The 21589-nt window shown below is 55.2% G+C and overlaps 2 protein-coding genes and 1 pseudogene across 9 annotated transcripts in view; 2 read left to right on the top strand and 1 right to left on the bottom strand.

Moving 5' to 3' along the window:
• The window catches only part of MEGF8 (multiple EGF like domains 8), a 40212-nt gene extending 31574 nt beyond the window's left edge, over positions 1-8638 (top strand). For 2 of the 3 annotated variants that reach the window (XM_044760292.2, XM_044760291.2), the window contains exons 35-41: positions 684-891; positions 1063-1222; positions 1627-1819; positions 2311-2481; positions 2610-2740; positions 3244-3376; positions 5403-8638. In XM_044760292.2, the coding sequence (XP_044616227.2) occupies positions 684-891; positions 1063-1222; positions 1627-1819; positions 2311-2481; positions 2610-2740; positions 3244-3376; positions 5403-6671 (2265 nt within the window). In that variant the 3' untranslated portion in view covers positions 6672-8638. The remainder of the gene's footprint in view (positions 1-683; positions 892-1062; positions 1223-1626; positions 1820-2310; positions 2482-2609; positions 2741-3243; positions 3377-5402) is intronic. The other variant, XM_044760295.2, reaches the window with a different exon arrangement.
• A 3103-nt stretch (positions 8639-11741) lies between these two features.
• Positions 11742-14061, bottom strand: CNFN (cornifelin). 6 transcript variants are annotated; one of them, XM_014867532.3, is made up of 5 exons: positions 13935-14054; positions 13177-13303; positions 12620-12730; positions 12054-12190; positions 11742-11958 (listed from the first exon to the last, which is right to left on the bottom strand). In XM_014867532.3, the coding sequence occupies exons 2-5, from the start codon at positions 13211-13213 to the stop codon at positions 11869-11871; spliced, it is 375 nt and encodes a 124-aa protein (XP_014723018.1). In that variant the 5' UTR covers positions 13214-13303; positions 13935-14054; the 3' UTR covers positions 11742-11868. The 6 variants fall into 6 exon arrangements, with proteins under 6 accessions (XP_014723018.1, XP_014723016.1, XP_014723017.1 ...); XM_014867530.3 differs by having other exon boundaries at positions 13901-13991; XM_014867531.3 differs by having other exon boundaries at positions 13177-13364; positions 13935-13983.
• A 161-nt stretch (positions 14062-14222) lies between these two features.
• The window catches only part of LOC123281331 (poly(A) polymerase alpha pseudogene), a 296804-nt pseudogene continuing 289437 nt past the window's right edge, over positions 14223-21589 (top strand).

Raw genomic sequence — 21589 nt, 5'->3', positions numbered from 1 at the left:
ACCTCATCTGGGTCCCACGACGTGATAAGTGATGGCGTGTGAGCTGCTGTGCAGCCCCGACCACAGTCTCCTCAGCTTCCCAGCCTGGGGTGAGAGGATCCTGTTGCCCCAGCAGCCAGGTCTACATTTTTTCTAAGTGACTTAGTGGCTTGCAACCCTCCTCCTGAGACTAGGGATCATTACCTTCCTTTGATTATAAGAAACAGCTGTGTGCTAAGTGAGGTGGGTGAAGGGGACTCATGGCACCAATGCAGTAGAACCTCTGGACCCCAGGGTGGAAAATGCAGTCAGGCCTTACCGGGGACTGGAAATGGGGCCTGGAAAGCCGCCTCTGCCTGAGTGTGTGGTTCTCATGTCTGCTTCCTTCTGCATCTGCTTGTTTCCTGCCTCTCTCTGTTCTCTTCCTTTGCTGTTGTTTGCTCTTCCAAATGGCCCTGCCAGCCCTAGTCTACACAATCTTCTAGTTTCAAGGACATCTCCAGCTGCCTGACTTCCAGTCTGGACTTTTAGTTGCAAATGCCTGAGAGAGAGAGAATGTGATGACCCCATCTAATGTCTACTTTGATCCACTCGGCTGTGGCCAGGGAGGGGTGAGACCTCTGAGAAGAAGAAGCAGTCCAGGAAGATAGCCAGGATGTGTTCGTTTGACTCTCTTTCTCTGCTGTTTCCCCTTCCCTGTACAGTGTCTGAGCCCCTCCTACCTGCCCCTGCGGTGTATGGCTGGAGGCTGCGGGCGGCTGCTCCGGGGACCCGAGAGCTGCTCCCTGGGCTGTGCGCAGGCGTCTCAGTGTGCCCTGTGCCTGCGGCGTCCCCACTGTGGCTGGTGTGCCTGGGGGGGCCAGGATGGGGGCGGCAGCTGCCTGGAGGGTGGACTCAGCGGCCCCCGTGAGGGTGAGATGGTGTTGGGTGTCGGGTGAGAGGGGCTGGCCCTTGCCTGGGGTCTGGTGCAGAGAACATGGGGCTATCTCAGAGGTGGGGCTCAGGAGAAGTAGGAGCCAGGGCCTGGGTGGCTAGGTGGGCGGTGCAGAGGACCCCAGGTGAGGCCATGTATCCCCATACCAGGGCTGACCTGTGGGCGACCTGGGACCTCCTGGGCCTTCCTCTCCTGCCCCCCTGAGGACGAGTGTGCCAATGGGCACCACGACTGCAACGAGACGCAGAACTGCCACGACCGGCCCCACGGTTACGAGTGCAGCTGCAAGACGGGCTATACCATGGACAAGTGAGGCTGCTGTCAGACCAGGGCTGGGGACCCAAGGTGGGGCGGGCTGGGCAGAGTAGGGGAATTTGTCGGGAGCAGTAGAGGATGAGCCACAGGCCAAAGGACCACAGCAGGATGGAAGAAAACAGTGCAAGGAGTGGAGGTGGTGGGACTGACCCAAGAGGGTGTGAGGGTAGGGGGCTGGGTCATGGAGGGGCAAGGTTGGTGAGTTTAATAGGGTACCTGGCAAGAGGAGGTGTCGCAGGCTAGCTCCTGAGGAAGGCAGTGGGCTGGTCCCTGGAGGGAGAGTGACAGAACAGACCAGGGATGCAGAACAGTTGAGCAGATGGTGGGATGGTGAGTGGCGACCTGTCGTTGGGAGGGGGCGGCTGCAGCCCTGCTCTGACTCCTGCCCACCCCTGCAGTGTGACGGGGCTGTGCCGCCCCGTGTGTGCCCAGGGCTGTGTGAATGGCTCATGCGTGGAGCCTGACCACTGCCGCTGCCACTTCGGCTTTGTCGGCCGCAACTGCTCCACAGAGTGTCGCTGCAATCGCCACAGCGAGTGTGCCGGCGTGGGGGCCCGTGACCACTGCCTGCTCTGCCGCAACCACACCAAGGTGGGCCACGCGGGACCTTAGACCCGACCCCAGGACCTGGCTCTTCCTTGCCTTCAGCCCACGCTCAGGCCTCTTGAGCCTTGTTCCAAGCCCTGATAAGCCAGGCTCAGGGAGGAGGTGGCATAGCCCTATCTGGGGAGGTGTGAGAAGACTTTGGGGTTTGTATCACAGAGGGGCTGCCCTGGAATAGTGGCCAGAGTTGGCGCTGGGCCAGGGAGGGTGGTCACATGAAGGAGGATTTGGGAATGTTTAGGGAAGGGCTTTCTGAGCTCAACACTTTGGGCTGTGGGGGAGTGAACACCCCTCCCCCCGCCCCCGCCCCCGTCACTGGGGTGAAGGCAGAGAACTAAAACGAGGATAGCCTGGGATTGCCCAAGCCAAGTGCTGCAGCCCTACCGCCCTCCCGTGGTGCTCTCAGAACCTGCTCCCTCCCTACTCTCATGCCCCTGTGATTTCCCAAACCTCCTGATCACCCTGTCTCTGGTTTCTAGGGCAGCCACTGTGAGCAGTGTCTCCCACTGTTCGTGGGTTCAGCTGTGGGTGGTGGGACCTGCCGGCCCTGCCATGCCTTCTGTCGTGGCAACAGCCACGTCTGTGTCTCCAGGAAGGAGCTCGAAATGGCCAGGAGGGAGCCAGAGAAGTACTCGCTGGATCCAGAGGAGGTAAAAGAGGCTAGGGTCCCAAGTTCCTGGACCTGTGGGAAGAGAGGCCGGGGGTCTGAATTCCTGGGTCTGAGGGAGGAGGGAGCTGTTCATGCCTTTTCGTGATCACTCTGTCCTTCCTTGACCAGATTGAAAACTGGGTGACAGAGGGTCCTAGTGAAGACGAGGCAGTGTGTGTGAGCTGCCAGAATAATAGCTATGGGGACAAGTGTGAGAGCTGCCTCCACGGCTACTTCCTCCTGGACGGGAAGTGCACCAAGTAAGTGGAAGGGGGGCCTGGGACCCTTGCCCTGCTCACTAGGAATCACTCCTCTCCCCAGTCAGACTCCCCTCCCCACTCGTCTGCCCTCAGTCAGGAAAGGATGAAATCCCCAGGGAGCCCCCAGGCTGGGGCAGAGGTTGGGGGCAATCAGCTAGACTCAAGTGGGAGACCCCTTGCCTCAGAGGCCAATGCTGAAACACAGGCTACAGAGCAGCCCCGATGGAGACTAGTGGGCAAGAAGAGAGAGCCGCTGGAGGAGAGGCCTCAAGACAGCCTCCCCATTCCGTCCCCTTCCTTCTGAATGGTCAGTCCAACCTGGGGACTAATGCTGATTCTGCCACTTAATGACTCTGTGGCCTTGAGCACATGGCTTGACCTCTGTGAGTGTCAGTTTCCTCTTCTGGCCTGTTGCACAGATTGGAGCTCACAGAGGCAGCACCCAGCCTGGGCCCCTGTAAGTCATGGGAGCCCTGTAGCTCTGTCTTCTTCCCCTTCCTCAGATGCCAGTGTAATGGCCATGCGGATACATGTAACGAGCAGGACGGGACGGGCTGCCCATGTCAGAACAACACGGAGACAGGCACGTGCCAGGGCAGCTCCCCCAGTGACCGCCGAGACTGCTACAAATACCAGGTGCGGCGGAAGAAGCAAGTTATGGGCCAAGGGCTCCACACCCCTGAGAGGTCAGAGCTGGGATGAGGTAGCCTGGCCCAGGCAGGACCGACAACGTGGTTCTGATATCTGTGGTCATGGGATCAACGTCAGCTTTATAGACTATCCTTGAGCTCCAGTCAGTTTCAAGCCCTGGGTAGTGACGCTGGGGACCCAGAAATGAGCCTGTTGGGGGGGCTCTCAGGCTGGTGAGGAGACAGATTCCGTTGCAGATAGTCACAACTTAAAGGTTACAAGTGTCAGAAAACTCATCTCATAGTAGCTTAAGCAAAAACGCAAATGTATTGGTTCTTAAAACTGGGATCTGGAGTCTACCTTCAGGAATGGCCAGATCCAGGTGCTCATACAAAGCCATCAGGAGTCTCTTTCATTGCATCTTGACTCTGCTTTCCTCTGTGTTGGCTTCAGTCTAGGCAGGTTTTCCCTCAAGTGGCAGCCCCAACCTGATAACCTGGGCCTAACAGAGGATCTCATATTATTACTAATATCCAGATTCAAATTCCCCGTCAGCCTGTTTCCCTTTTCTTCAGCCTAGTTGGTTGCCATGTTGCAGGCTTGCTTCCCACAGAGGTGATATTCCATGCTCCCTCTTTGAAGTATGGCTCCCACCACCTCACCCACCCACCTTTTTCTCTCTAGTTCGAGAGGGAAGAGAAAATTCCTTACTTGCCTAAGTCTCCCCCGCCCATCTACAGAAACATCATTTCTGCCAAGATCAACTCCACCTAGAATGGTGACAGAGCTCACAAGCCTTGCTGACCCCTAACATTTCCATCCTGGACCAGAAATTTTGCTTTCTTGATGCATAATCAGAAGGCCTGTTGGCCTTTGCCAAAACAGACAGCCCCAGAGATTAATTCAGACCCCCACCCTCTCCAGCAGCTCTGTTGGCAGTTCTGAAGCAGCACTTTCTTTAGATTCTCATGATAGCTGTTGTAGCTGTGCTGTAGGCAGTGCCTGCTGCTGCGCTGGTGCTGTGCTGTGGATACAGTGGAGGCAGCACAGATGTGGAAGGCTTGTCAGGGCCACGCTGGGGCCTCAGTGAGCTGTGGATGTAGGAGGAAAATGAGGCTCAGAGACATTAAATATCCTGCCCCAGCTCAGACAGCCACTTGGGTTTGGAGCCTGGACTGACCCTGCTCTGATCCCAGAGACTGAGGGGTTTCAGCTGGGCTACGAGAATCAAAAAGCTTTGATCTGGCCACTCATTCATTCAGCACACATTTACTGAACAGCTGCCATGTGGCAGGCACTGTGCAAGGGCAGGAACACAGTAGGAAACCAAACAGATTGAAATGTTCTGTCCCCAAAGAATTTACCTTCTCATGGTGGAGTCAGGCAACAAATGAGTAAGTCAGATGTACAGTGGGTTAGTGAGGACCAGTAAGGAGAATAATTAAGCAGAAAGGAGGGCTAGGAAGTGTTGGGGAGTAGAAATGTAGATATAGTGGCCAAGGAAGCCCTCAGGGAGAGGGTGACACTTGAGTAAAGCAGACATGGAGGGGCAGGGGTGGGTAGAGAGGGTTCCAGGCAGGGGATCCGCCAGTGCAAAGGTCCTGAGGTGGGACATACCAATAGTCCAGAAACAGCAAGGCTGGCAGGCGAGGCTGGCCCACCGTGTGCTATGATTTCAGCAGTCCAGGAGCAAGCTGTGTTTATTACCTATGTACAGAGGAAGAATCTCAAGTTCAGCATGGTTAAGTCACTCTTCTTCATCTCTGAGCCTCAGAGGTCCAGAGGCCTTGGCATCAGGGTGCTATAGTCACTGGGAGTGACACTGGGGACAACAGTGCTGGAGTGTAGGGTCCTGGTGGTGTCTGTGCAATCTGAGGGAGGTTTGGGGGTCACAAGGAAGCTGCTGGGGCACTGGGGGAACCAGGGGCAGTGGCTACTTATCAATAGGTCCAGAATGTCAGTCGTGTTTGGAGGACGGCTGGGCACTGAGCTCATCCCTGATGGCTGCCTCCACCCCCTACCCCACCCACAGTGTGCCAAGTGCCGGGAGTCATTCCACGGGAGCCCACTGGGTGGCCAGCAGTGCTACCGCCTCATCTCCGTGGAGCAGGAGTGCTGCCTGGACCCCACGTCCCAGACCAACTGCTTCCACGAGCCCAAGCGCCGGGCCCTGGGCCCTGGCCGCACTGTCCTCTTTGGTGTGCAGCCCAAGTTCACCAATGTGGACATCCGCCTGACGCTGGACGTGACCTTTGGTGCCGTGGACCTCTATGTCTCCACCTCCTACGACACCTTCGTAGTCCGTGTGGCCCCTGACACGGGTGTCCACACCGTGCATATCCAGCCTCCTCCACCCCCCCCACCCCCTCCACCGCCTGCTGACAGTGGGCCCCGGGGGACTGGGGATCCAGGAGGACCAGGGCCCGGGACTGTCCCGGGCACCACAGCGGAGCCACGGGTGCGGGAGGTGTGGCCACGGGGCCTGATCACCTATGTGACAGTGACGGAGCCCTCAGCAGTGCTGGTGGTCCGCAGCGTGCGGGACCGGCTGGTCATCACCTACCCGCATGAGCACCATGCTCTCAAGTCCAGCCGCTTCTACCTGCTGCTGCTGGGTGTGGGAGACCCAAATGGGCCCGGCGCCAACGGTTCAGCCGATTCACAGGGCCTGCTCTTCTTCCGGCAGGACCAGGCCCACATCGACCTGTTTGTCTTCTTCTCTGTCTTCTTCTCCTGCTTCTTCCTTTTCCTCTCACTCTGTGTGCTCCTCTGGAAGGCCAAGCAGGCCCTGGACCAGCGGCAGGAGCAGCGCCGGCACCTGCAAGAGATGACCAAGATGGCCAGCCGGCCCTTCGCCAAGGTCACCGTCTGCTTCCCTCCCGACCCTGCTGCCCCAGCACCCACCTGGAAGCCAGCCGGGCTCCCACCACCCACCTTCCGCCGCTCCGAGCCCTTCTTGGCACCCTTGTTGCTGACAGGGGCTGGTGGGCCCTGGGGACCCGTGGGAGGGGGCTGCTGCCCACCAGCCATCCCTACCACCACTGCTGGCCTGCGAGCCGGGCCTATCACCCTTGAGCCCACCGAAGATGGCATGGCCGGTGTGGCCACACTGCTGCTCCAGCTACCTGGTGGGCCCCACGCACCCAATGGCGCCTGCCTGGGGTCAGCCCTTGTCACGTTGCGGCACAGACTGCATGAGTACTGTGGGGGCGGCGGGGGTGCTGGGGGTAGTGGGCACGGGGCTGGTGCAGGTCGGAAGGGACTATTGAGCCAGGACAACCTGACCAGCATGTCCCTCTGACCCATGGCGGGGTCTCCAGCCACAGCAGCTGAGTCCCCTGACGGGGCTACCCTGGACTTGGGGTCCCTCCACCTGGGGTCCCCTGGACACTGTCCACAGAGACCTCTGGTTTCCTTCCTCCTGTGGTCCCCAGACAGGGCCTTCGTCTGCATTCAGCAATTATTTATTGAATACCTACTGTGTGCCAGGCACTGTTGAAGGCACTGGGCAGAGTAGGAACTGAGACAAGATTCCCTGACCTCGTGGGACTTGGATTCTAATGAAGGGAGACAATCAGCGCACACGTGCGTGCACACACACAGACACACACGAGTAAGATCATTTCAGGGAGGAAGAAATGCTGTGAGATGTCAACAGGATGTGGCTGTGAGAGACCGTGGGGTCAAGTCAGTCAGTTGGGCCTTCTGAGAAGCTAGACTCAAAGACTGAGCAGGAACTGGCTGTGGGAAGAGCTGTAGGAAGTGGGTTCCAGGCAGAGGGAACTGCAAGGACAAAGGCCCTGAGGTGGGAACCAGCTTCTTTTATTGGAAGCATCAGAAAGCTGGCTAGTGTGACCCAGGGCGAGTGTGAAGAGGAGATGAGGTTGGGGACAGGCAGGACGGATCACCCAGGGCCTGTGGGCCCCAGATGGGTTTGGGGTTTTATTCTCAGGATAATGGGAAGGTGTTGGACGGTTTTATGAGGGGGAATGACAGGATCTGATGTACTTATTTAAGAGGTCACTCAGCTGTGGTGTGGAGAATGGATTGGAGAGAGTGAGAGAGGCAGCAGGGGGACAAGAGGACAATGGGTCAGGTCAGGGTGGTGGCCATGAGGGAAAGTCAGAGACAAATGCAGGATGTATGTGGAAGGATATAACGATGGCATGGATGTCAGGGTGAGGGAGGGGAGGAATCCATGATGACCTCAACTTTGGCCTGAACTGTGGGTGGATGGTGAGGTTGTTTATTAAGATGGGACTGACTAGGGCTTGTGGGAAAGATCAGGAGTCCAGTTTTAGACCCAGGATGTCCTTTAGACATCTCTTCTGCTAACCAGGTTAGCAGAAACCACTCTGAGTGTTTCGGCAGAAGGAACTGAGCGCAGGGGATTAGCTGTACTGGTGAGGGATGCAGCTGATTAGAGGTAGGACAGTGAAGCAGCCTAGGGGCCAGTGCGAACAGGAGGCTGCTGCAGCCACCCCTAGGCTGGAGGGACAAGGCTCAGGTGCTGTTACCTGATTCCAGGACTAGGGTCACCTGGCTCAGAGGGAGCTCGAGGAGACAAAGGAGATGCTTCCCGAGGCACAGTGTGGCATGGGGGGATACCAAGGTTGGAGATAGAAACGTGGAGTCATCAATGTATAGCTTTCTTCCCAGACAATGCTGCCTTGAAGACTGGGCTGCCCCAGCTACCACCTTGGACTTCTGAGCTCCTCTTCTTGAGGCCCCCCCTCCCCCTTCTAGCCATCTTGAACTTGGGATTCTCCTTTCCCAAGACTCTATGCCCTTGCTGCCTTGACCCTGGGGAGCTGGGCCCTCTGTCTTCCCCTCTGCTGGGGGCCTCAGTCTAAAAGGCCATCTGAAAGAGGGGGGAGTAATGGATGCAACAAATAAAGAGTGTGGGAAGGCTTGTGTCCAAGGGCTATCTACATGCCAGAGATGGGGTGTCTTGGCTCTCAGAACCAGCACCCAAGCGCTGAATAAATTGGATAAATGCATTTGTCGTGGTGACCCCTCCAAGCCACGTGGCCTGGCTCCTTGCTGCCCCTTCTAGGCAGGAGTTGGAGTGATGCCACTACAGAAGCTCTTGTTCCCCAGAAGGGACAAACCTAGGGGATGTGAGGGCAATGAGGCCTTTGATCCTTCCCCAGGGCCCTGTCACAGGGACACCCCAGTTTGTCTCAGGAGGGGAAACAGATTGCCTTAGTCCCAGGCTTGGGTTTAATTCTGGCCCCCGATGTAAGAGAATAGTTCAGGCAGCACAGAGACTGAAATGAGGCCCTAGCACGGTGAGCTCTCTAATTCAAGCAAGCTCTCACTGCCCAAACAGAAAGCGTCATGGGAGTCTTTATCTGCCAGTCCCCTGGGCAAGCAAGAGCCCTGACGCGAGGAGAGGTGGGAGCGGGAGGTCTCTATCCCCTCTGGCAGCCTTGCTCAGTGTGGGAGTCTTGCTAGGAGTGTCAAACAGTGTACCTCTCTGTACCAGCTGGCCCCTAGGCGTAAGCTGGCTGTTTCATCTGATGTTTAGCCAAGGACATGGCAATGAGTTGGATTAAGGTGGTGTGTGTGTTCTGTGAATATCATAGTATTTTCAGAATTTATGGCAATTTAAGGGATTTTCAGGGATTATTCTGCCCACACGTTTTGCCTTTAGGAGCTGAGGGTAGTACCTAACCTCCAAGACATGACTGTGAACTTGTGTTTACTGAGTACCATATGCTAGACAGTTTCCCTGGCATATTAATGCTGTGGTTTCATTTGACACTTCAAACCACCGTATGAGGTAGGTACCGTGTAATCCCCATATTGCAGATGAGAAAACAAAAGTTCATAGACATTATTTAGCTGTTAAGTGATAGCTGCCATTTGAACCCAGGCTGTCTGACTCTCAGATCCACGTGCCTGACCAGCATGCTCTTCCACCGCCCTAGGAGGGAACCCTTTACATAGCACAGGTCAACCCAGCTGAGACCTGTCCCAGAGCAGAGTGGGCGCTAAGGACAGGCGTTCAAAATGGCCAGTTTCTGCTGGAGATAAGACAGAATTTCCCTAGGGGGGAGCTAACCAGCATCAGGATGCGCTGCCTGAGAGAGTCCTGGAGCCAGTGGAGAGTTTACCCTGCATGACCACGAAGGAACTAAGGTGGGTCTTCAAGACTCCTCTGTGTTATGCTTGGACCTTTTGGTGAGAGCTCTTCCTAGCCGTCACCCTGTGACTTTGCCTTCCTAAACAGAGCATTTGCACTGTGACTGGACCTCTGGGACGCAGAGCCACTCTCCCTCCAACTCCTGTCACTGCTGTGCAGATGCCCCTGTACAAATGCCCCATAGCACATGTTCCTCCTCCCTCCATGTCAGCCCTTCAGCTGTCACCTCTCTCCAGTTTCCATGCACCTGAGTGCAAGGTTCATGGCAGGAAGAGAGAAAGCCTTGGCATGGGAGGCTTGAGGCCTGGATTCGAGCCCAGGGGTGGCCACTGACGCCCTATGGATTTCAGGAAAGGGGGGGGGGGACATTTTACCAAGGGCCTACAACAATCTGGGCACTGTGCTGGCTGCTTGGCATGAGGCTTTTAATCTTCCCAACATCACTGCTGGGAGCTATAGTTCTGTTCCTCTCTTTTGTGCATTTGGAAGCTAAGTCCCTTGCCTAAGAACTCAGGCCTGATTAATAGGCAAGCAAAGATTCAGACACAACCTGTGTGACTCTCCATTGACCCTCACACATTACCTCTAAAATCACTTCCCTTTTCTAAGCCCATGTCCCGCACCTGTGGTCACTCATATCTCCACCTACAATGGGTCCCACACTGTGCTAGGTGCTGGGGATGCAGCAGTGAAGAAGGTCTCTGCTTTCATGGAGCTGACAAGCCAGTGGAAACCCCAATAGTAGGTAAAGGATGCGGTATGTTGGGAGATGACCAGAAGGACAAGGCAGGGAAGGCGGGGAGAGGGTACTTGCTGTTTAATGTAAAGTGGGAAGGGAAGGCTCTCGCATAGGACAACATGTGAGCTGAATGAAGGAATGAACCATAGGGACATCTGAGGGAAGAGAATTCCAAGTTGAGGGAACAGCCAATGCAAAGGCCCTCATGTGGTTGGAGTGGAGGGAATAAGGAGGAGACAAGGTCACAGAGGGAACAAGAGGCAGATCGTGCAGGTCCTTGGCCATAGTGAGGACTCTGGTGTGTGCTCTGTGTGGGAGGAGCCATGAGAGGGTTCTGAGCACAGGAGGGTTGTGACCTAACTCAGGTGTTCTCTGGGCTCCTCCTCAGGTAAGAGACTAAGGGGCGGGGGGGCTCCTGTGTTCATTTAGGCTGAAGAGGAGCGTGGCTGGAGCAAGGTGGGGCAGTGGAGTGGGGAGAAGTGTGATTGTGGATATATTCCCAAAGTAGAACCAACAGAATTTGTCCACAGATTGAACATTGAGAGACAAAGTGACTGAGCAACTTGAAGGACGAGGCTTGCTATTTCCTGACATGGGGAAGACTGTGAGAAGAGCAGGTTTGAGGGGGAAATCAAGTGCTGGGTTTTGGACATGTTAAATTTGAGATGCCTATTAGATATTCAGAGTGAAGATGTCATTTGATAGTTGGATACACAGGTCCAGAGAGAAAGAGAGAGAGATGGATAACAGCAAATAATACAAACAATATATTAATATTAGAATAGTTGTAATAGTATACATAAAATAATAATAACAACAACAGTTTGTTGAGTTCACTCTTTGGCCTTTCCATCTCTTGCTCTCACAGTCGCCATATGACATATTAGGGATTATCCTCATAGGAGGAAATAGACTCAGAAAGGTTTATTAATTCACAAAGATAACGGAGCTAAGTGGCAAGAGTCAAGATTGGATCCTAGGTCTGTCCAGTTTGGAGACCAGGACCTTTCCTAATCTGCTAGTTGCTTTTGCAGTAAAGAGGGTGGGTTGAACTGGACAATCGTTAAGGATTCCTTTCAGCTCCAGAGAACCTTAAATTGGGCAGTTCTCTGCTCTGGGGACAGAGGACCTCCAAACGTGTTAGAATTGTGTATAGGCCAAGAGTCCACAGGTTTAGAATGAGCAGAGGGGCTCTCCTAAATTTTTCTCTGAACTTGAGTGTCTGGACTCAACCAAGACAGCGTTTCTGGTTTTGCTTATTTTTAGGATCTGGGCAGAGTCTCAGGTAGGCTGCTAAGGCGTGAGTGGTTTTACTTTGTTAGTGAGGACTCCCTGGCTTGGAGAGGGAAGAGACTTGCCAATGTCATACGCAGCAGGAACTCCTCCTTCCACACCTAGGCATCTTCCTTGTGTCCCCTCCTCCCTCACCATACCTCCTTCTCCACCCAGATTCCTTCCATGGGACAAAATGGATGTAGGCGGAGTTAGTTTTCAAGTTTTTATTGCGGGTGTATTTCTGGTGGCGGGATATGGGGGAGGGGCAGGTCCTCCCAGGAGCGGGCAGTGGTGGCCAGGCGTGACAGGTGGAAAAGGAGAGGGGAGAGAACTTTTTTACTCTCGAATCTTCAGTTCCCGCGCCATCTGACAGAGGGCGCAGGGCAAGCAAAAGGTGAGGGCCGCCCAGTCGTGCCCGACAGAGCCCTAGAGGGTGGGAGAGAGAGGTTAGGAGCCCGCCTTGCGTCCCAGGAGGCCACTCCCCAGCCCCTGCTCCCGCGGGTGGCTGGCCCTGTGCGCACCTGGATGTGGTAGCGCTCGCGCATGCCGGTGCGGATGGAGTGCAAGCCTCCGGGCAGGTAGGGCGCGCAGCAGCACTCGCCGAAGTCGTCGGAGATGCGGCAGGCGAGGCACAGAGGGGCGAAGGTGCCGCAAAGACCTAGGGCGGGCGCCGGGATGTCAGGGCGGGGCCTCCTGCCGGTTCCGCCTCGAGGAGGGGCGAGGCTGAGGGTCCGCGGAGCCGAGATGAGGGTGCCCGAGGGAATTGAGTGTTGGAAGAAGTGAAGTAAAGGTGCCAGAGGGAATTAGGGGTCTGAGGAGGGGGTGGTTTAGAGATCGGGAAATAATGTTTGAAGGGGGAGTCGGGGCCACGACGAAGAAAGTTGTAGGTCCAAGCGGGAGGAAGGTTGAGGGTCGGAGGGGAAGTTGGAAGCTAGGCGGTGTTGGGCATCCGAGGAAGGGGTGAGGGTTAGAGAGTAGGAATTCAGGGTCCAAGGAAGGGAGGTGGGAGTGGGGTTAGTAGGGCGTCGGAGGGGGTGAGAGGTGACCCCTCCCCTCCTGCTCTCCCCCCGGTCTAGGGGACACTCACAGATGGGCATGTCGTTGCAGCAGTCTGTGAGACCGGTGTGCCAGTCACTGAGCTGGGTCTGGTAGCTGCTGCTGGCACATTGGGGCTGGCTGGTCACTGGGTAGGACATGGCTGCGGAGGTGGAGGACAGGGGTCAGCGGGCTGCCTCGTGGTGCCTCCCGGGCCCAGCACCCATGCTGTCCCTCCCTCTGCCGGGCAGTATGGGCGGGGCCACCAGGCCGCCCACTGAGGGACACCGTTGTGCTTCGCCCTTCCCTTCTGCCACATCTGGGCATCAACACCCCGGTCTGTCCCCGTTGCTGTTGCCTCCTGCACATCTGGGTGAGCTTGGGTGGGGGGCTCCTGCACATCTGGGGAAGGGTGGGCGCCACATCTGGGCGGGGCCGAGACGTGCCGCTGCCTCCTCCACGTCTGGGCCTGGGGTGCTGGGTTCCCGCATTTCGGGGCCTCTGGGGTGCAAGCAGGCGCCATCTGTCTTCGAAGCCAGGGTGCCCAGGGGAGGGAAGAGGCCAGGTTCCAGGGACTGGAAGGGTGGCTGGTCCATCCAGCGATCCCACCTTTGCCTTTCACGTTGTCTCGCATCTCAAACTGCATCTTGCTGGCCCTGAGGAGGTGGCGTTGGGGATGGCAGAGGTGGCAGCGGTGACAGCAGAGAGAGCAGCTGAGTCCAAGGGATGCTGGATACTAGGGGAAGGGAGGGCAAGGGGCACGGACGCTTGGGGCTGGATTCTCAAGGGGAAGGGAACTGGGGAGAAAGAGGCCAAGTCAGCCTGCCAGCCGGGAGAAACTGGAGTAGGGATGTATGGGGTGGGGCGAGAAACTCGCCCATCTCTGTATAGCTGCCCGACAGACCCCAGAGGACCCTCCTCATACCAGATGCACAGCTGGAGAGAGAGACCAAGAGACAGAGAAAGGCAGAGTCAGAGACAAGGGGAGAAAGAGATCAGAGCCAGGTGCCCATAGAGATGCCTGCAGTAATGCTTACAGCTGCCCAGCACTTTGACTTTTCTGCAAGCCCATTTCACAGATGGAACGCTGAGGCTCAGAGAGGTGAAGAGAAATGCCCCAAATGTGATGGCTTAGGCCAAGGGGAGTAGTAGAGAGGGAGCTGGACCTCAGGACTTCCAAATTCAATCCAGGGCCACTCAGATTGAGAAGGGGGGATAAAGGAGGCATTGAGAAAGACAGGGGTGTCCAGAGAGATAGACCATCAGAGACATGCAAGGAGACAGAGAGATGGGAGTGGAATGGGGTGGGGGAGAACAGAGCAGAAGCACCAACCTCAGAGCAGAAGGCTGCAGACGGATGCTCCTACCTGCAGGACTGTGATGGTGATGATGGAGACAGAGATGTGGGTGACACCGGCACTGAGTTCTCAGTCTCGGCCAGGAGCTACTTATATTGGGCAGGCCATGGGGCCCTGGGTGGAGCTCTGACAGAGCTGCCCAGGGAGCCAAGCCAGTCTTCCCCGAACTGGGACTTCCCCTCCCTCCCTTTCCATCCCCCAACCCCCTACCTCCCCTCCTGCCTCGCTGTCTCACAGGACTGAGGAAATCATGGGGTAGAAGATCCAGGGATGAGACACTGGAGATAGAAAGGGGAGTGGGTAGAGAGAGACAGAGAGATGGGGGGGAGAAGGGAGAGAGAAGGTACAAGGGGCACAGCTGGGTCAAAGCACAGAGACCAAAAGAAGGAGAGAGATGGGATAGGAATGGGGGACAGAGAGACACGGGGGGGGGGCCAAGATGGGAGAGAGAGATAAAGAGATGAGAGAGATGCAGAAAGAATGCTGAGCCACAGAGATCTGGGGAGAATTAATAAGAAAGGGAGAGAGAGATTCAGAAAAGAGAGACACAAGCATGGGAAGGGGAGGAGCAGGTAGGTGGAGGCAGGACCACCACAGCCATTTACAGGGAAGGGACAGGGGGAGAGGAGAAAGGCTACTGGTGTGAGAGAGAGTGGACTCCCCTTCCAGGCCTCTCCCAGCATCCTTAGTGAGGTCCCCATTTCCCTGGGAGAGGGAGCATTTTCTTCCCATTCAGGGCCACTGGGCACATGGGGGGGGCAGTGTGTTTTGGGGGTGACTCATGCTGGAATCAAACTAAATAAACATACCTCACCCCACCTCCAAATTGGGAAGGGAGAAGGCTGGGAACTGAGAAGCCGTGGTTCCTGAAGGAGGTGGATGTGGCCCAGAACCCCTGGGTCCTAACAGAGCAGAGGACCGAGGACCTGCACTCCTGGGTCTGAGGGAGGAGGGCACTGGGAGCCTGATCTCTGGACCCTAATAGAGGAGGGAAAGGGGGCTCAGATTCCTGGGTCTGAGGGAGGATGAGGCTGGGGGTCCACACTCTTGGGTTAGGCTAGGCTGCATCCCTGAGTAGGGTTGGGGTCCTGGGATTCCAGACTGCTGCGTTCCTGAGGGCTGAAAGAGCTGGGGGCCTGGCTGCCTGAGTCACCAAAGTCTCCCCTCAACAGGCCTGGCGGGGTTGGAGGTGACTCAGTGAGGTAAGCAGCGTTAGAACCGGGTGGGGTTCCCAGCACGGGTGTCACCCCAAAAATGTAGGAGGCACCAGAAAATTGGGGTGTCAGCTGAAGAGAAGGTGGTGTCGTCACCCCACTGGGTATTGGTATGGGGTGATGGCAAGTGGATCACCCTGCTGGCCTGGGATCCCCTCTTTCCCTCCACTCCCTGGGCCAATGCACCAGGACCTGAACCTTGGTCTCCTGGTACCCCCAGATGGCTTGCTGTCCTTGTCCCCCAGTGCTTTATGGGCAGCACTCAGCATCTTGCCTGTGCATGTCCATTACTTGGTCTTGGAGCCTGAATGTCTGGGGAACATCTCTCCCTTTCTGTTCTAGTGTCCCATCTCTGCACAGTGTCTCCCCATCTCTGCATCTTTGTCTCACCAGCTCTGAGTCTCTCTCTCTTTTCTCATCTCTGAAAATCTGTTTCCAAATTTCTTTGGTTCTCGCTGTCCCCATTTCTGAGTCTCTCTTCTCCCAAGCTCTGTGTCTCTTGCCCTTATCCTGGGGTCTCTGTCTCCTGTCTTACCATCTCTCTCCATCTCCAGGCTCTGTCCCACGGAGGCAGCCAAAGGGCCCGATCTCCCCAGCTGTCCAGACCATGGGCTGCAGGTGACTCAGGGTCAGTCATCTCTGAGGACCCTGGGGCTCTCAGGATGACATCCTGAGTTGTCCTTGAGTTTCCTGCACTCACTCTGACACAGCCTGGGGGCTCCAATTAGATACAGCAATTCATGTAGATGAGGAAATCAGAACCAGGGAAGCAGTGAGGTGGCCTGCTTGGGGGTGAGGAGGAGGGCAGCAGGCAGGAGGAGGAGAGGCCTGCAGACTGAAGAGTGACCATGGCAGAGTCTTCAGGCATCTGGCCTCCATCCCCCTCAAATAGAGTTGCCAGATAAAATACAGGACACCCAGTTAAATTTAAATTTCAGATAAACAACAAATACTTTTTAAGTATAAGTATGTTCCATCCAATATTTGGGACATCCAGGCCAGGTCTGGGTCCAGTTGCCTAACACTGGTTTCACAAGGCAGGTGGTGCCATCCATGGCCCTGGTAGAACCGGTCAGGCTGAGCGGACAAGTGAGGTGGCCCCCCTTCCCATCCTAAGCCTGCTGCTTCCTCAAAGGCCAGTCCAGCAGGGCTGGGAGCACAACAGGATGGACTCGGGGTGCTCTGGGTGTGTCACTAGTCTGGGTTTGGGTGTGTTGTGTCTCTCTGTGTGGTGCGTGCCTCTCTGGCTGCTGTGCCTCTGTGTGGGGATTGTCACAATGTGTCTCTCTTTGAGTGTTCCTCTTCTGGGGTGTGACACATGAGGGGTCTTTTCTGTTTGTATCTATATTGCCCTTCTGTGAGTCTATGCATGGTGCACCTGTGTTGGGTGTGGTCTCAGCTGTTGAGGTTCTGTAATTCTAACTGGATTCAGGTGGGAATTATTGAGTGGCATCGTTGTGTGATGGACTCCAGAGGCAGAACACTGACTTCAAATCCTGATAGCTTCTTATTGGCTGTGAAACCTTGGGCAAGTCACTAAACTTCCCTGGCCCTCAATTTTTCCATCTGCAAAATGAGTTGTTGTGAACAGAGTTGTTGAGAGGATTAAACAAATTAATTCTTGTGAAATGCTTAGAATTGTGCCTGACACGTAGGGAACATTTTTGTGTTTATGGTGGTGATGATGATGATGAGGAGGAGGATCTGTTCTACGTGCTGGGGAGATAATAGTGAACAAGACCAAGTCTTTGCTCATGGTCCTAGGATGGATTGGATGAGCAGCCTGTCAGTGGCTTGGCATATGATTGTATAACTAGGGTGTCTGTTTTGCATGTGGAATAGGCTATTTCTGTGTGTGTTGTCAGTGCCGTGACTCTGTGATTGTGTGCTTATGTTTATGTTCATAGGTGATTGTATGTGCTGTGTGTGTGATTCTCTGATTATGTGGGTGCAAATGCAAGATCCTACCAAATGGGTGTTTTAAGAGCACATGTTTGATGTGATCTTGCTTTTCTGACTCTGAGGTGACAGAAGTGTGTCTGTATTGGGGACTGGAGAACCCCTCTCTCAGCTACTCCTTTACATGTCCTACAGGGGACCCTGGGAGGGTGACTCCTTTCAAAATGAACCTCAGTTTCTCTCTAACAGGGATGGTGGGCCCAGAGGCTTCAGAAGAAACACAAGGTGAAAGGGATGGTGGGAGGAGATGAATGAGGCCAGGGAGAGGCTGAGAATCATGATGGGGACACAGAGAGAGATGGCAGGCAGGGAAAGAGAAAGAGCTGCACAGAGAGGTGTAGGTGTTTGTCCATCCATCCCATAAGCATTTGTTGAGCCTCTGCTATGTGCCCTGATCTCTGGAGGGCACTGGTCTAGGGGAAAGTAGAGACCCAGAGAGATGGAGACCCACAAGGAAAGCTGTGGCTGTCCCAGAGTGGCCCAGGCTTCCCCATGGTGGACCTCAGTGACAGTTCTGAGTGATGGAGATGCAGCGATGGAGAGTGACAGAGAGGACCCTACCCCTCCTGGGGCCTCCCTAGGCCTGATCTGTCCAGATCAAAGAGCAAGGACCATGGGGGAAAGGCCCCTCTCAGGCCTGGGGCACCCTTATGAATCATTTTCTTATCTCCTCCTAATAGGATAATGACACATCTGCCCCCCTTAATCACTATTTTTGGCCCCAACCAGGCCCAGCACCCACAGCAGGAAGGACAGGACAAGCCTGATATCTTGTAGTCAGGGGAAGAAATACCCGAGAGTTTCCTTGGTCCTTCCTCCCTCAGGATCCAGGAGTCCCAGGCCCTAGCTCCTGCGCCCCGCCTCCCCCAAGTCCTGGCTCTCAGCCTCTCTCCTTTTTTCGCTTGTCTATCTTTTATTTTGTCTCTAGGCTTGTCTGTGTTTATCTCTTTGTTTATTTCCATCTGTGTTTTGTCTCTCTTGTCGTTTTACACCTATATCTTGATTCTCTCTCACTAGGGATCAATTTTCTCACTTGTAAAATGGAGATTATAATAATAATAATCCAATCTCTTAGAGTTGTTACTAGGACGACATGAGATAATTATGTAAAATGCTTAGCCACAGTAAACTCCATACAAGAGAGCTCTATTATTATTGTTTTCAATATTTTAATCTCTCCATTGGTATCTCTGTTTTTCTGTCTCCACGTGAGTTTCAAGTCTCCTGCTCTGCGTGCCTTTTGCAGACAGCACCCCGCCTTTGGCTTCCCTTTTAGGGATGAGGAAAGGACATATTGAGGCCACAGCTTCCCTTAAGCCTCTTCTTCAACTCTAGTACAAGCCCCACCACAAGACCCAGAACTCTTGCCTGGGGCCAAGGCTTGGCTCCAATCCCATAAATAGCCATATAAAATCTTAAACCGCAAATCTGTCATCCCTGGGCAGGCCAGTGACTCTTGGGACCCAGGAGTCCCCGTTTCTAGACGCCGACCTTTTAAGTTCCCAGCTCCCTTTTCCCTCAGGATCCAGGAATCCAGACGCTCAGCCTCCTACTTCAGACCCAGAGGTCTCGGCCCCAGTTCCTCCTCCCTCAAGTCCCCAGTCCCTTCTCTCGGGTCCTCCGTCCCCTCCTCCCTCAGGAGCAAGGAGTTTGGAGTCAAGTCCCCATGCTCCATCAGGACAGGCTCAGGCCAGCGAAGAGCCCAGGTACGTGCCGCCAGAAACCCCACTCATGGCCCTTCTGCAGTTGGCCGAGCCCTCAACTACGTCCCCATCCTGTCTTTCCAGAGGTGGGTCTGACACGGGAGGCCTCCGGAATCTAGCTGTGATAAGCTACCCATGACGTCAATCACTATCATCCAGCCAATAGACACGTTCCACCTCCTACCTCCCCGGGCCACACAAGACGCGTTCCCTGGAGGCGGGGCCACGGCCCAAGTCGGACAGCGATAGGCTCTTGAAGACGCCAGTCCTGCCAGCCTGCCAATAGGCCGGGAACCTGCGGAGTAGGAATACAAGTCCGCTCCGCAGAGGCTGGAGCCGGCTTGTGAGGGAACAGGTTCTGAGGATCCGGCCGGGTAAGCCCTTTCCAGCATGCCTGGTATTGCGACTTTGGACATAGCTCGGCTGGGAAACAGTGGTACTTGGTGAGGCTCGAGGCGGAGAGGGGAGCTTAGCCGGGGCGACTATCCATTTTGCTTTGTTGGAGAAACTGAGCTCAGGAAGCACAATCTCAGATATTCATCCTTTCCACTCCTCCCACCCTGCACCTAATTCTCGTGGGCTCCTGCTTGTCCTGTTCACCCATCCGTTGAGTCCTTCCTGCCCTCATTAATTCCCTCACTCACTGATTTCCTGGTAGAGCCACTCACTCACACTCGCTCATGCACACCCTCAGCCACCCATTATTTAAATAAATTTCCTGAGGCTTCCGGTGTGGCAGGCCGCGTGCTGGGCGATGGTGGTGACCAAGATGAGTCAGGCCTGGGCCCTGCCCTCAACAAGCCCGGGTCAGATGGGAGGACAGACTGACACATTGATGGGCAGGGATGTGCTGAAGTGGAGGAGTCCAGGAGAGTTTTTTTGGGTTTGGCGTGGTCAGGAAAGGGTTTTTAGGGGAGGGGCCATTGAAGCCGGGTCTTGGAGGAGCAGGAGGTGCCAAGCAAAGGTGGTGAAGAGCGTAGGGGACAGTGTTTCAGCATGAACAAAGACAGGGAGGCATGCAGGAGTATTATTGTGGTGCCCAAGCGGAAGGCGTCCAGCCCCTGTTGCCTGGGTAACTGTAAGGCTGGAAGAGGATGAAAAGGTAAGCAGAGGCCAGGCTGAGGAGCTTGGAGTTTGTCCTGAGGCCCGGGGTGGGGGAGGGGGGGTATTAACGAACCATGGAAGGGTTTAGAGCAGGGGAGGACTGGGTCAGAGCTGGAGCCAGAACTGGAGGAATGAGACTGGGAGCCAGTAGCCCAGAAGGTGACTTGGGCAGGGACCCAAGAAGAAGAGGATGGAACCTGGATTAGGCCACAGGCCGAGGGGATAAGGCAGAGATTCAGGAGGCAGAAAGAACAGAATATGGGGCTTGATGGGCTATGGGGTGGGGGGATGTCCAGGACAAGACCCAGAACTCTGGCCTAGAGGACTTGGGGATGATGGTGTCATCCCTGAGATGGGGACAGGAAAGAGGAACAGTTGGTGGGTAATGACTATTTTGGCAGAAATAAGCAAGGGATCCAATGAGCTGGAACTCAGGGGGAACTGTGACTCGGGCCAGTGGATCTGGACCTTCAGGGAGAGTTCTGGGCTATGGCTCCATCTCCCATCACAGGCCCTGACTCAGAAGTCACTTGTTGGGTCAATGAGGGCCTCTGAGGTAAGGATGCCCCTCTCTCCATCCCCAGGACTGCTTTCTTGTATTTCTGCTCCAATGTCTTTCCCTTCCTTCCCTGGCAGCATTAAAACATGTTCTATCATCTCTAAACACACACATAAAAACAACTTGCATCAAGCTCCCTTGAATTCTCTCTCAACCTTTTTATAGCTAAAGGCTTGTGGTACCCATTGGCTCAGTCCTTTACCTTCCACTCCCTCCTCAACCCTCCACGTCTGGCTGCCTACCTCCCATGGCCCTCCAATGGCTCTGGACAAGGTCCCTGAGGACCCACCTGCTCATTGCTGAGGCCTGAGGTGAACAGTCCTTATCTGAGGCAGACCACTCCCTCCCGCCTGACAGTCCCTTTGCTTTACATCCTCTTCTTTCCTGGTTAGATTCTTCCCTCTCCAGCAGCTCCTTACAACCCTCCAGGACTCACCATTCACTGCCTACTTCTTTACTGGGGACCATGGTCCTCCGGACTCTCTCTGTCCTAGCCTGCTTGTCCCATCTGCCCACTCTTCCTGGACAGGTTCTAGTCCTTCAGCTCCAGCCAGAAGTGAATGCCCAGCCTGCTCTCTTGCCTCCTGCTGCCTTCTGGATGTTCCCTTGGATTGTCTCGAAGACATTTTGATCTCTCCATGTGCAAAACAGCCCTCAGCACCTCTTACCTGCCTGGTACACAACTGAGCCTCCTCCCATAAAGAGACAGCCTCCCTCTCCATCTGCTCCCCCAGCCAGACCCAAGTGTCATCTTCGTCCCCATGCTCTCCTGTAATCTCCACTCCACCCTCAATAAATCCTATTCATCCAGCCTCAGTTATGGCTCTTGGATCTGCTCCACTCCTACTCCTGCTCCCCACCCTCATGGGCACAGCCTCAGCCCAGGCCTGGTCTTTCCTTGCCCCCAGCTTCCTCCTTTGCCTTTGGGGCTTCAGTCTTGCCCTTTTCAGTCCATCCCCCAATGTCCCAGCAGGCTCTTCACTGCCGTGAGCTGATCCTGTCCCTCCCTTGCTCAAAGCCCTTCTGTGGCTCCCAAAGCCCTCCACTTATAGTCCAAATTGCACTCCAGGCCCTTCAGGATCTGCTCCTGACCACTCGGGGCCCCTCAGTCCATTCTCTACTTTG

Source organism: Equus asinus, chromosome 26 (assembly GCF_041296235.1).
Source record: "Equus asinus isolate D_3611 breed Donkey chromosome 26, EquAss-T2T_v2, whole genome shotgun sequence".
NCBI lineage: Eukaryota > Metazoa > Chordata > Mammalia > Perissodactyla > Equidae > Equus > Equus asinus.
The sequence above is the reverse complement of the archived record's forward strand: the minus strand, read 5'-3'. Positions and strand labels throughout refer to the sequence as shown.